Source organism: Spea bombifrons, chromosome 9 (assembly GCF_027358695.1).
Source record: "Spea bombifrons isolate aSpeBom1 chromosome 9, aSpeBom1.2.pri, whole genome shotgun sequence".
Classification (NCBI taxonomy): domain Eukaryota; kingdom Metazoa; phylum Chordata; class Amphibia; order Anura; family Pelobatidae; genus Spea; species Spea bombifrons.
The window spans coordinates 20,800,460-20,813,856 of NC_071095.1; the positions used below are offsets into that span (position 1 = coordinate 20,800,460).

The window sequence follows — 13,397 nt, forward strand, 5'->3', positions numbered from 1 at the left end:
CCATACTTTGTGATTTTTTTGGTTTTAAAAAAATTGTTTTGAACACATTTTTTAGAGGATGGAGGTCCATACATATCAAGACCTCCGGGGGCCTTAGCTTTTTGAGAAATCACAGCACAATCAATCATGAACTTCCATGGAAACAAAAAAGTATATCGGTGAAGAACTATTGTCTCAATTCTTTTATTTTGCTCATTATAAAAAATATCGAGATGTTCATTGCTGGACGGTTAAGAACCGCCGGAACAAAGATAATCGCTTATGAAGGTGGAGGCTTTGCAAAGCTTTCTTCTCCTTTTCACAAAACGTTGGACAACCTTAGAACCACTAAGCATGGTGTCCAAGTAAATACAAGCAAAGAAGCAGCCAGATTATAACACTACAAGATGAAGTATGGATTTATGAGTATAACCGGAACGGTAGTTATGTCTACTTCATCTCCGACAGGTAATTGGTTGAAGGAATGTAGAAGGACATGTTGAAAGAAGTCTTCATGTGGCTAGATAATGTAGGCAGAATCAACATAAACCGGGATTTAAGATAAAGGCAAAGCGTATTATGCACTCAGCTACTATATTGTTGAATCATTTTGACAACTTCTGTTTCTAGCATGAATCGTGTATGGGACACTCGGAGCCCAAATACCTACACTGACGCTTGGGGAGAACCAAAGCGTTTCCTTTCGCCTCATATTTCAGAGATGTCCAGCTAATGAGAGATCCGCTGAAATCGTTATTCCAAGCTTTCTGTATGTTTTCTGGAGTCAACACATAATCCCACATGTGGACATCGCTTAATTCGCCCACAAAGGATTGCTTGGCATCAAACCCACCCCCAAAGGAATCCTGTTCCTGCCCCAAGATAATACTATATGGGACGGGAATAGTAAATCCTTTGTTTGAAACTCTTCTTGGATAGAGTTTCCCGTTGACCCAGAGCTCGATGACTCCGGTTTCGGAGTCCCAGCTCACACACGTGTGTTTCCAGTCTAGAACCTCTGTGTCTATCTTAATGCGGATTTCTTCCTGGTTGATGTAAACGGAGCAAGCGTTGGGTGGCCTTGGGAAGATGAGGAACATGTTGTCCTTTCCAGAGGCTTTGAGTGCCAATGAAAAGAGAGGATGTTCTCGGTTGAGTTCTGTGTAGGAGCGAGCACAGACAGTGAGCTTGTCTAATGGCTTCGCTGTCTCCGGATTCAGAATCACGTGCGCGGTCGCACCTTCTTTGGGGAACAGGAACACCTTGCTGCTCAAATCTAAATATTATAGAAAGAATGAGAATATGTAAAAACTCTTCAAATTATCATTAGTATGTTTAATAATGTTTTGCAGCTTCAATGGCTTATCTGGTTTCAAGATAGTTTATCGAAGGCCTACTTATTTCAAATAAAGCTCACAGAAATTATAAATTCGAGCTCGATAAATGTCTAGATTAATTTTGTAGGATTTTGTAAGGTTGTAGCTAAATACAAGGATATTTATTGTATATTTTGTATTCGAGAAGATATGATCATTGAAATAAATGATTACGGCGCCGTTTTGCCAAAGATGGATGATTTTGTGGATGCTTTTTATCAGGATAACGCTTTTTTTTTTTCTTGGTTGTGCGATAAAGATGCCGAAGTAAATTGTATAATAAAAGGACAAATAACATGAGGCTTGTTATTAAAACCTTTCTTCTACAGGATTAACCTTTCTGGTGTTAAGGGATATTTACATTTTATTACCCGACCTCTGATATCCAGAAAATTAATATGACATAAAGGTTATCGAAGACACCTGCCCCCACCCATTATATTCTCTGCCCAAGGGGATTATTTTATATTAATAATAATATTTGAAATTATACATTTAAAATTTGAAATTATACATTTAAAATTTGAAATTATAAATTTAAAATTTGAAATTATAAATTTAAAATTTGAAATTATAAATTTAAAATTTGAAATTATAAATTTAAAATTTGAAATTATAAATTTAAAATTTGAAATACATTTAAAATTTGAAATGATACATTTATAATTGTATTTAAAATTATTATAAATGTATTCCATAGCTCTGTACATTGGGTAGACAGGACATACCAAGTAGTATATAACATGACTTACAGAAACAGTTACCCACGACCTGCCGGTTATACATTTGTCGGGTGTATTATTTAGTAGTAGAGGCAAGGTAGGGAAACTTATGATTTTTATTAAAGGAGTAAATCTAAAGTGGGGACCTGGATAATTAGAGAAATTTAAGGCAGATTTTCTCAGTTTTGGTTTTCGTCGCCCCGCTATATGGGAAATGATACTTTGCTTGTAATTAACACAGGTGGGGAAAATGAACACTAATTGACCAACCAGTGCACCTCTCAGGAGATCCTGAAATCCTACATCACCAACAGTAAGTCATTCTGGGGCAAAACCAGCTTTTTTTGTGTTAAATTGCAGTAGTTTGTTTATGCAGCATTTTATTTTTATAATAAGCGTTGGATCCAGAATGGCAGAAAGAAAAACTTGCCTTGTTGTGCAAGGGCTCCTGCGAGAAACACAAACCACAGGGCGTATTTCTTCATGGTCCTGGGGTAAAACAGAGGGTTATTTACTCATGACTCATCAAACCATACAATTCATTAAAAAAAAATATTTGTTCAAGCTGCTTATACGTTTTAGATAACGGGATTAACATTTCATCATCATATTGATAAACTTTTTCAGTACCTGCGCAACCAAAGCGAATGTTACACAATATTAGAGAAAAAACATAACAGATCATTTGACTGCCAAAAATGCGTATAGTCAAGAAATAGTAGGGAAGAATGCGTTTAAATAGAAATTTTACCTGGTTTTTCCCTGTTCGATAATGTTGAATCTGTGATCTTATGTCCTTCGCCTTCCTCTTTTTGGTGATTTCTCTTATTCTGGAAGTTCAGCACAAAGTGTGTTAATAGCCCTTCGCTATGTGCCAATCATTAACTATTGCATAAATACTTCCCAAAAAAAAGGGGTCAGCAGGTTCTACCAGTAAATCCAAACATGATTACTTTATGATTTTAGATTCTCCCCGTTAGAAGCCTTTTAGTAGGCAATGGACACTGGTCAGACATGGACTTGGCTGGATCGGAGATCATTGAGACGATGGAGGTAGATGGAATGATGGTGTCTTAAAGGTCCTGTTCTATGTAGACACAGTAATCACTGTATCTTACGTAATTATGTCCTTTTTTTCTCAATTACATGTTTTTAGGTTCTATGGCAACAGCCCATCAGCTTCCGCTTTTGTGACAAAGCTGAGGAAGGGGTGGACTGGCACCTTTTGGCCTGGGGGCAAGTACAGCTGAGTGCCCACCTTGCCCAGCACCCCCTCTAGAAACTTGCACACACACACTTAGATGCATACAATTACACATACAATTACACATACATACACACATACTCACCCTCACACATGCTTACACTACAACATACTCCATCGCACCTCATTATATTAATCTCACATCACGCGGTTTCCTTGCCTGGAGCCTTTCCTTACCGCTGCCCACCCCCCCACCAGCCCCTTCCACACCAGCCCTGTTTTGATGTTAAATTCATAACGGTTGCTAGGTTTTTTTTGTTTGTTTTTTTTTTTTTTATTATACAAGCAAAATTGTAAATTATTCCCTTCTAGATCAGCAAGTGTCAATTTTAGAATGTTTCAGTTGTGTTTTAAAGCTCTAGCTAGCATTTATACATATAATACAATTATGATGTGTGTATGAATGTATGTGTATGAATGTGTGTGTGTATGTATATGTATGTGTGTATGTATGTGTGTCATCTCTATCTAAGGTTTTACCTTTATCGTGTCTTTATGGTGAGTCTCCAGAATCTCTTCTCTTTCTGCTCTCTGGGCACCCCATGAAACTCCTTTTATATCGTCAGCCGGCGTGGTACACAATAGCTGGCTTATTCCCAGACCCGTCCTATAAACGGATGTTGAAAGAGGAACCAAAGTCCTAAACAATACGCTATGAAAACATAATTATCTTATCCTCGTCAATGTCATTTATTTTGGCGTTTGATTGTATATTTGCTTTTTTTCATATTAAGAAAGTTTTCCGGGTATGATAAATATGTAAACATCTATTAAATTAAAACTATTTAAAGTCATTTAAGTAATAGAGAATGGTAAGGAAGTAGGAACAAATACATAAATCAATATGTACAACAAGTAATTAAAAAGTGACATTTTAAGATCGTAAATTAGATGTATGCAAACTAGTCGGTGACCCAGATTGATGGTCGTTTCGCTTGCCTATTGAGTAACAATAAGAACTGTCCTGGTTCTTACGGACATTATTGTAATAGCTGCGGCTACTAAGTAACAGGACATATAAAAAGGGGGGGACTTCATCACCCGGTAACCAAGGCAACCGGGGGGGGGGATCGAGCGACAGCTCACATGGAGTATGGTATGCAGTGAAGACCGATCTGCGCACAAAGAAGGGGTAGACGGTGGGACAGAGAGCTGTATGGGCTGCATGGATCTTGGGAAAGAGAAAGTGTGTGTGTGAGAGAATGTGTGTAGTGTTAGAGAGTGTGTTAGTGTATGGCGTCTGGGCGTGTGTGTTGGTGAATGATATCTGAGAAATCGATTACGTACCGAGGCCATTAAAGGCTTTTTCAGGACTACCTCGTTTGACTTATAGTGCAGTTCAAGGAGTTGACACTGGAGTATTTCAAAGACCAAAGAGGTGACAACAGAGGGAAGCACCAAGCAAAAATACCCATGGAACATTCCAGGTACGTTCTCCAACACACTGCTTAACCTACCGCTAGAGAGCTCAGCGCCCGACACTAGGTACCCTAGTCTTAATTAGCCAAACTGTCCGAATCAAGATATGACTTCGACATTTGCCATAGGCTGTCTCCTCCCATTAATTAAGGGAACAGCCCCAATTTTAAAAAAATATACACTTGAGTCCGTTTTATATGCGCTTCAATGCATTTTACTGCATGCAAACTGGTGTGCGAGTTCTTCTGCTATTGGAGTTAGAAAAGGTTTCCTTTAACTCCGCCCTCACCTGCCTCTAGTGAAAACAGGAAGTGTACTCAAGTAACAAAGGCAATCAGTAGGAAATCTCATTGGTACATTGAGTAAATACGGTGACAATGTATAATTTACGCCGATACCAAGTTGTTAGACCAGATTGAATATTTTCTTTCAACCCTCTGCAAAAAGTTTTAGAAATGAAGAATGTAATATATATCAGCCTCATCCTGCCTCTGCCTTTGTTTCCTGTTCATTCAGGTCATATTATCTCTCTGCAAGATCTTTACGAGTATTTGCTGTGGGGAAAGTAAAAAATAAGACTCACTTGAAATGTTATCGTCTGATTTTACTGTGTGGCTTATTATTCTCTGTATAGTTAAATTTGACGAAACCTCAACGAGCCCTGCTAACGAGACGCCAAGGTCTCCACACTCAGACGCAGCGTTGTTGTTATAGAACTAATGGTAGCGGCCAACGAGCTGGCTTGGCAGAGGCTAGACAACATCATGCCATGGATTGACTAAAGAGCGAGTTTGTACTTTCTACAGCTTCTGTCAAGAGGGTAGTAGACAAATGGAGCAGCCTCCCCTCCATGACCCCATCATTACTGCTGAGTGAGACTATTACGCCCAAGTATGAGCAGCCCTGGATGAACGTAAACCATGGAGGACTGTGCAGACATGGCCCAATCCTCTATGGTGGTAATGGGCTGGGTGGTGAGATCAGCGGTTGCTCAATAGGGCAATTGGCTCCCTGTTGCTCTAGTCCAGAACACATCATGGGATGTAGCCATATTGGCCCAGGTGAAAATATGGTCTTTAGTAGAAATTTGAGACAATTGAATAGGCTTTTGTGACCTCCGATGTCTTTTTTAGATTGAAATTGTCATGTTACTGAAATAATTCCTTTATTCCAGTCCATTGTCCACCATGTATGTCACTTAATGCTGATCCCCGCATAATAATACAATATTGTGGCCTGACTCAACCCCACACACACAGACTGTTTTATTGTTTTCTTTTTTGCTTGGTAAGATTTTTCTCCATAAACCAGTTTATGTATATTTTACTTTATTTTAATAGAAATATTTTATATGCATTGTGATGTTGATGTCACTGGTTTAATGAGTAACCAAGTTTAACGCCTCGGATCTGGTAAAAGGTTCATGCGTTTTAATTCTGCCGAGATTCGCGCCTTATAACTGCTCCTCAAGGTTCTCAGACCTCAGTTTCTCTCATCTTGCATTCCACCTGAACTCATACATTATGATCCAGACTGTGGCCGTGATTTTTTTCTCTGGTGGCCTCTGGTAAGTATAGCTCTCCTGGGTTGATAGGATCTTTTTGGGTATTGGGGTTTTTTTGGGTTAATTTATCTGGTGATGCAGAACCTATGGCTTTGGGATGAAATCTTGACAGTCCTTTGGTCAGAGGCCACCTCAACGCGGACGCAAATTCTTCATTTATCCTCGCCGTCCTGAAGAATACACAAAACAATGTATATATATTCTTTCAAATTTACATTAACTTCACAATTCTAGGATTCGTTGCGGAGAAATTCTAATTTATGGAAATTCTAATCGGCTTCTGGCCACAGCAATTCAGAATACTCCTGAACTGTCTCAATTTGGGAATTCGGCTCTTGGGAAGCTGCCGATGGATTATTAAAAGGCTTGACACAATTCAAGGAGTTGCGGTTTGCGAGAGTTCCTCTAATGATTTAATTTACTTTCCCAGGATTTTCTCTGTCGTGTATCTCCTGCGTCAGTCAGTCTGAAGTCAGCTGCACCGGCGTGGGAACGACGTGTGATTCTAGTGATACCTGTCTATCTCACAGCTACATGGTCGGTATGTTCTATTAGCCCAATAGATGTTTTTTATGAGATCTAAGTCAAGGTACTGTGTATACCCGCAAACACCCTGGGTGTATAGAGACAATATTTTGCTGTCCCAACACATTTCCCAGAGTTTTAAACCTCTACCCCCTAACTGTGGTGTCAGTGTACATTAAATATCGTTTCATTCCATGTTGAGGGTACAGATTTCCCAATTGGTTTTTCATTCTTTAATTTTAAATATTTTCTTTTTGTGCCAGTACAATGTAATTGTTAATGTAACGCATAATGGTTAAGTACCTCATATGAGAGACAACCTCTTGTCGATAAATGCAGGTCAAACGAGGGTGTTCAACAGAGCATGTGGGAAGAGTCTGTTCTGCGGACTTGCGTTGAATGTCCCTTTGCTACAGTTCAAGATGGCGACCTCTTGCTGCAATGTGGACAACTGTGAGCCTGTACCTCCTTCGTGTAAGATTAATTTCATGTTTTAGTTTTATGTTTTTAACATAGTTTGTGTTGCCAATAATAGTGTCATAGCTGTCACCTCCAAATGGACCATTAGGTGACCTCTACTAGAGTATTGCAGGTGTGGATTGCTGTCAACCCCACCAGGTCTATAAACCCCTGCTCACTCCTATGTTCCTTCCCATTTGAGATGTTTGTACCCACCGTGCCCAAAGGCAGTGCTTTTTAATATATTAATACAAGCCTGTTAATTTTACAACCTAGGAGTGCCTGTCTATCAAGACTTAGATGGGGGATCTTAAGATTCACTTTTGTTTTCTTTGTTAGTCTCACCTCCTCAGGGTGTGAAGAATGGTTTGCTTTGCCCAGAGTGCTTCGGGACAACGGCCCAACATTGCGTCTCTCCCGGGGGCCAGGAATGCACGGGAAACGAAAGAAAGTGTGGCACCATTGTCGTTTCAGGTATATAGGACAGTCGGTCAATACCAGAGATGTTGAGCTCTAGTAATAGTCCGCTATCTGATGATAGTCATGCCAGCGGATCCAGAAAGAATCCAGCTAGCCCAGATTGGAGGGGTGTCCAGCCTTACCCGCTCAACACTAAGTAAAAGCCAATGCACAGGTTTACAGAATACTCAGGGGGAAGCTTGCTAGGAATAATAGGTACGCTTCCAAATGTAAAATGTACCGAGGAGAGGGCACCCTCATGGCCTGCACCCATAAGTCAACCGCATTCCATGAACCCAAAGTCAAAAGCCGAATAATGCAGGCACAGGCATCCCAGTTAAAAAATAATAAATATAAAAAAATCATTGAACTACTTGTTTTTTAAACAAAGATACAGAATTCAGGAATGTCAAATCCAAAGATGAGCTTGGGAGGATATTAACAGCATCATCATTTTAGGGAGCTCTGATAGGGATTGCCCTACATTCACTAAAGAATCAGTACAACAAGTTGAACGTGCTGCTGCTCACAGTACTTGGAACTTTGCCAAGTTCTACCTTTTGTGAGGAAAATGTTTTACTCTGTTAAATTTACGAGGAAGATCTTTTTTTTTTTTTTTTTATTCCGTTGTAACTAGCTGTAAACAAACCATATTTGTGGCGGTTTTTGACTCTAATTTCTTATCTTTCAGCAAGGTCGGGTCCAGTTTTATATTTTCGTGGTTGTGTTATGGACCCAATCTGCAACTTTGGAAATAATTCTGTAAATGTCTTCGGGGAAGACATTATTTTCAGAATAACTTGTAGAGACCCAGAAATACCATCTATAAACACTTCATTCGGTACCCCGACAACTCAGTCCGACAAGCCAGGTACGCAACCAACTTGGCCTGAATCCCAAACTACGAGTATAGAAACGCCATCTATTGGACCGCACTCGCCGCCTGCCTCTCCGCACTCGCCGCCTGCCTCTCCGCACTCGCCGCCTGCCTCTCCGCACTCGCCGCCTGCCTCTCCGCACTCGCCGCCTGCCTCTCCGCACTCGCCGCCTGCCTCTCCGCACTCGCCGCCTGCCTCTCCGCACTCGCCGCCTGCCTCTCCGCACTCGCCGCCTGCCTCTCCGCACTCGCCGCCTGCCTCTCCGCACTCGCCGCCTGCCTCTCCGCACTCGCTGCCTGCCTCTCCAGAATCTCCAGTAACCATACCTGACGGGCCTAACACAAAAGGGACTACATCGAATGCTGTTACTAATACTTATTTCTACTATACTTTTTGGTCCCTGGCCCTCACTACCCTTATAAAAACTCTGGTCTAAGCATTGATTATATCCTTCTTTTCTCCAATTATACAAATAAAAATATATGTATTATAGTGAACTTTTATTTATTCTACCTTGTTGTGTGACCAAGTGTGGTTATATACTAGGATACTCCTTCTGTCTCTCTCCCCGTGTCCATTTTTCTATGACCTCATAATATTTAGCACCTTTAGGTACATCACAGATTCTCGCAGAAATAATCTCACTATAATGTGTTAAAACTGCAATTGATATGTATATTTATATTGATGTGTTTAAATTAGCGTGCGCTGTTCTAAATGATTTCATTACAAATAAAAAGATAAAGCATGATTCCTAAATGAAGTGGCTTTTTCTGCCCGTGTGGGCACGTTGTGACTTCTGTAAACACAGGGGCAAGTATAATTCCAAAAAATGGAAACATTAAGTAAAATTAAACTTTACACAAAGTTTACCAAAAAAATTACATTTTTTGGTTCATTCCAGCTGCGAAATAACTAAAAAAAGTGTTTTGTTTTTCTTGTTTTTTTTTTTGTAGTGGCTTTTTTTATTTTTTTGTAACTTCTATGTGTATAAGATGTTTAATATATATTTTCCGGGTATGTTTTTCTCACCAAATGAGACCATTTAGAGTTAATGCAGTTAAAGCAAATCAAGTGTTTAATTTGTAACGTGTCGTAGGTTTCTAAAAGTTTTTTTTTATTGCACTTTATAATTTTATTTTTTGTTTATAGTAAATACAATAATTTTCCAGCACGCACTTGGCCTCCTGATTGGTGGCTCAGGTGGATATATTTTTAACCCTTTGTATTATGTTTTTCTTACATCCTAGAGGTTAGAGGAAATGAACTTCCTAAACTTGAAGCCTGTATCATTGCACCCAATGGCTCTTCAATCTTCTTCTGCTTCTTCATTACGTCTGAGGTAGCCAGGGTATGCGGGCTGAAAATTCATTTAAACATAAAGCCATAGAAACCCTCAAGGCGATGTTAGGAATTTCCGGGGGTCTTCAGCTCACACACGTGGTCTAGAAGGCGAAGGGCTGCAGAGGAACATGACCTATTGAGACTTGGGGTCCAGTTGCATCTGCTTTCCACCAGAATCATTGCCATGGTTCCTCTAATATTTTTATTGACAGAGTTAGCGATGGTATCACCAGCTGTGTGCCGCATTAGTAAACCCTGGAACCCCAAAAATGTTCAGTCTATGCCAATTTCCTTATTCCATAGGGAGTATTGCGTTACAGAAAAAAAGTTTCTATTGTAGATCTAAATTAGTTGAAAATCTGCCCATGCAAAGTTTGCTTCATATTACATTTTTATGGAACTTTCACTGCCTGCATGTACCCATGTACCCAGTTTGGTCTTAGAAGCTTCTCAAAGTAGTACTTTCCATAGCTTTCCCAACGAGCTTCCTTGCTGTAAAGAATTTCTGTATAGTTCACCTAATATGTCCTTGTGATTTTCCTGGATGGTCTTTGAGTAGACCCATGAAGCCTCGTCATGTCTGGGTGATGAGAGCCATCTGCTGCCACCCTGTATCTCCTCGCTTCTCGCTGCCCTGGGTTCTCACTCTATAGCTTTGCACCGGCTTCCAAGGGTCACAGAATTAACTGCCCCTTATTGTCACAGCATTACGGAATCTCCTAGCACTCTATAAACGTCATGTGACCTCATGTAACGTAATTGCTTGTTGTCCCAGCCATCTTCATGCCGGTTCGTCATTTACTGTGTTCCAGTGACTTCTTTTACGAGACGGCAAAAAAAGTTAATGGATAACAAAACTGATCTTTTCACCTGTTCTGATTTCAGAAGACTCGTTATTTTCGTCTTGCTCGTCCACATGAACCTTTACAACATGCATTCGTGTCTGCCCGTGCTGTGTCTCATCTTATCTCTGGTGGCTTCAGGTGGGTTTTCTGTGTATTACATACTGTAGATATAGCTAACAAAACCTGTAGGGTATTTGGGGTTCTTTCATGAATAGAACCCAAGGCACCCAATGTGAGTGATCTATCAGCCAGCGGTCTGAGTTGCTATTCAGTGTTTACTTGGCTAATCTTTTCCCGTTGTCTAGAAGTTGCTAGCCCACCTAGCTCTTGGTCTTTCAGAGGGATCTTTCTTTGGAGACTTATCTTTCTGCCAGTTCTCACAAATCTTCACCCAGTAATAGGACATATTATCAAATTATATGATAAGTCGGTGTTGGCGTTAATATGTTTGACAACTCTGCCTAGTATATGACTATTTTACCTCCCTTTTATTATGAATACATTAAAAATAAATTATAAGGGCGTTCGTAATAACACACAGATGGTGGATCTTAGAAGAAAATATATATTGCTTTCATGTAATATCTTTATTTTGTCACAACATCTGAATAAAATGTCTGTTTAGTTTCCTACCTTGTTCCGTTAATTCCGTTTTATCTTTCAGGGTATTCTCTGTCCTGTATAGAATGCTACAGTAACACTGGCGTTTCATGCACCGGACCTTCCAAAATTTGTCAGTCTAACGATGACGTCTGCATGTCTGGAATTTTCTCGCTTGGTAATTTTTATTTCACGTTTCAGCGTTAAAATAAAACTTGTTAAAATATGGATGTTGTCTTCATCATAAAAGTCAGGAATGGCCATTTCTGGGATCCATTAAGATCTTTGTATCTTTTTTATCATGGAAATTGTTTTGCTTTTTGTTTGCTTTTGTTTTTTGTGTCCCCTATTAATGCTGTCGTCATAATCCTAGTAAGGTTCAGCATCATAGATACTTTATAATGGAGATCAAAACGTTGATAGTTGGCATGTAATAGCATTTTGTGTTTCTATGTATAAATAAAGGAGAAATTGGGTTGTTTGGAAGATCGTGTGAACAAGATAAGTCGTCCTGTGGAGTATCTGGGAGTATCACACACAATCAAGGAACTGTTCAGTTGGCCACTGCCTGCTGTAACACGGACAACTGCTCTCCAGCATCGCTTAATTGTAAGTAACAAAAATTCTTTGCCGTTCTACCTACCATTTTAATGGTTACCTGTGTTCTTGACCCGTGCAGTGATTAGAGCGTCATGTAACACATGGCCAGTAGATGGCAGCATCCAATATCTTACGGTCCTTGTTTGTTCTAACAATGTTAGATGTCTATGGTTTTAAAACCATAATTTGTTAAATTCTGTTTATGGTGGTCACCATTCAGCTACAGTTTTAAGCTCGTCTGGCTTTAACTGTATACAATCCTATTTCAATAATAGTATCTGAGAGACTAACTGTCCAGTGCCTCTTAGACGACTTTGTAAAACCTCGACAGAGAAAAGACCGTGATAGGAAATCTATTGTGCAAACCATAAAAACGTTTTTTTTATTATTTAAATTGTCTATTTTTACCTTTCAGTGCCCCCCACCAATGCTCCAAAGAATGGATTCACCTGCTCTGTATGTAATGAGGTAGATGCCGTTAAGTGTACCGCTTTTGTTACTGTGGAATGCACCGGCCAGGAGAAAAACTGTGCCAATGTGGTGATGAAAGGTAAGAACCATAGCATTATATACAGTCCCATGCCTTCCAACTATGTAAGTGGCCAGGGGGAGCAGCTCATTCTTTAGCTTGTGGTTAGAGGCATGAGAGGTCGACCACAGCAAGCACTCCTACCTTCACGAGATGTTGGCTCATTCAGCTCTGCCATGTTCTCTTTCAGCTAACGCGCAAAGTGTTTCTAGTGTTGCTGGTTGTGCCACGGAATCAATCTGTACATTTGGAAATCAGACTTTCAACATTGCCGGAGTAGATATGGATTTAGAAATCTCCTGTTCCGGGGCCATAAGTCCCACGGGCATCCCAGCAACCACGTCAACGAGCGTCATTGGCGCCAAACTCCCCTGCAGACCTTGGTCCATGATCCTTGCTGTCTATTTCATGATGAAAATCACAGTCTATGCTTCGACTTTTTGAACTTCACGAGACACCCAAGTGGACCGAGTTCCATGAAACATTCTATACTATTGACATTGATTTAATGAAATTGTCTCTGGGTTTCTTACCACCAACTTTGCTTCAAGAACAGTCAGTGCTGTTTCGGGCGCTGGAGAAACACTCCGCATACCGGCTTTCAAAGTACAGCTTACAACTCAACACGTTCATCAGACAAGAAGTGTTTGCCAACCAGACAGAACTATCACAGAATATACTCACTTTAATCTAATCGCATGAACCAAATGTAGAATCTTACAAATAAATGTCCCTTTTTTGTTAGTGTATCAAATCTCACAATAAAAATGTTTTATTGTCTTATGTTCCAGTAGAAGTTGATGGACAGAGAATTTTAAAATCCATTGTAAATCA

At 39.9% G+C, this 13,397-nt stretch overlaps 3 protein-coding genes across 3 annotated transcripts; 2 read left to right on the plus strand and 1 right to left on the minus strand.

The window, feature by feature from the left end:
• Nucleotides 1-169: 169 nt before the first annotated feature.
• LOC128504369 (C-reactive protein-like) lies at nucleotides 170-2,562 on the minus strand. The gene is made up of 2 exons (XM_053474403.1): nucleotides 2,508-2,562; nucleotides 170-1,255 (listed from the first exon to the last, which is right to left on the minus strand). Exons 1-2 carry the CDS (start codon nucleotides 2,560-2,562, stop codon nucleotides 606-608), a joined length of 705 nt encoding a protein of 234 aa, XP_053330378.1. The 3' UTR covers nucleotides 170-605.
• Nucleotides 2,563-3,091: 529 nt separating this feature from the next.
• Nucleotides 3,092-9,081, plus strand: LOC128504370 (uncharacterized). The gene is made up of 6 exons (XM_053474404.1): nucleotides 3,092-3,130; nucleotides 3,234-3,327; nucleotides 6,755-6,865; nucleotides 7,189-7,323; nucleotides 7,648-7,782; nucleotides 8,459-9,081. Exons 1-6 carry the CDS (start codon nucleotides 3,092-3,094, stop codon nucleotides 9,079-9,081), a joined length of 1,137 nt encoding a protein of 378 aa, XP_053330379.1.
• Nucleotides 9,082-10,729: 1,648 nt separating this feature from the next.
• Nucleotides 10,730-13,346, plus strand: LOC128505077 (phospholipase A2 inhibitor gamma subunit B-like). Its single transcript, XM_053475377.1, has 5 exons — nucleotides 10,730-10,972; nucleotides 11,499-11,612; nucleotides 11,900-12,043; nucleotides 12,450-12,584; nucleotides 12,754-13,346. Exons 1-5 carry the CDS (start codon nucleotides 10,834-10,836, stop codon nucleotides 13,005-13,007), a joined length of 786 nt encoding a protein of 261 aa, XP_053331352.1. The 5' UTR covers nucleotides 10,730-10,833; the 3' UTR covers nucleotides 13,008-13,346.
• The last annotated feature ends 51 nt before the right edge of the window (nucleotides 13,347-13,397 follow it).

Bases quoted from the DNA above. Each gene is read 5' to 3' on its own strand.
- LOC128504369 (XM_053474403.1), bottom strand. From the start codon at position 2,562: ATGAAGAAATACGCCCTGTGGTTTGTGTTTCTCGCAGGAGCCCTTGCA. The intron at 1,256-2,507 runs GCAAGTTTTTCT...TATAATATTTAG, and splicing joins AGGAGCCCTTGCACAACAAG to ATTTGAGCAGCAAGGTGTTC.
- LOC128504370 (XM_053474404.1), top strand. From the start codon at position 3,092: ATGGACTTGGCTGGATCGGAGATCATTGAGACGATGGAG. The intron at 3,131-3,233 runs GTAGATGGAATG...ACATGTTTTTAG, and splicing joins AGATCATTGAGACGATGGAG to GTTCTATGGCAACAGCCCAT. The intron at 7,324-7,647 runs GTAAGATTAATT...TTTCTTTGTTAG, and splicing joins TGAGCCTGTACCTCCTTCGT to TCTCACCTCCTCAGGGTGTG.
- LOC128505077 (XM_053475377.1), top strand. From the start codon at position 10,834: ATGGATAACAAAACTGATCTTTTCACCTGTTCTGATTTCAGAAGACTC. The intron at 11,613-11,899 runs GTAATTTTTATT...GTATAAATAAAG, and splicing joins GTCTGGAATTTTCTCGCTTG to GAGAAATTGGGTTGTTTGGA. The intron at 12,044-12,449 runs GTAAGTAACAAA...TTTACCTTTCAG, and splicing joins CTCTCCAGCATCGCTTAATT to TGCCCCCCACCAATGCTCCA.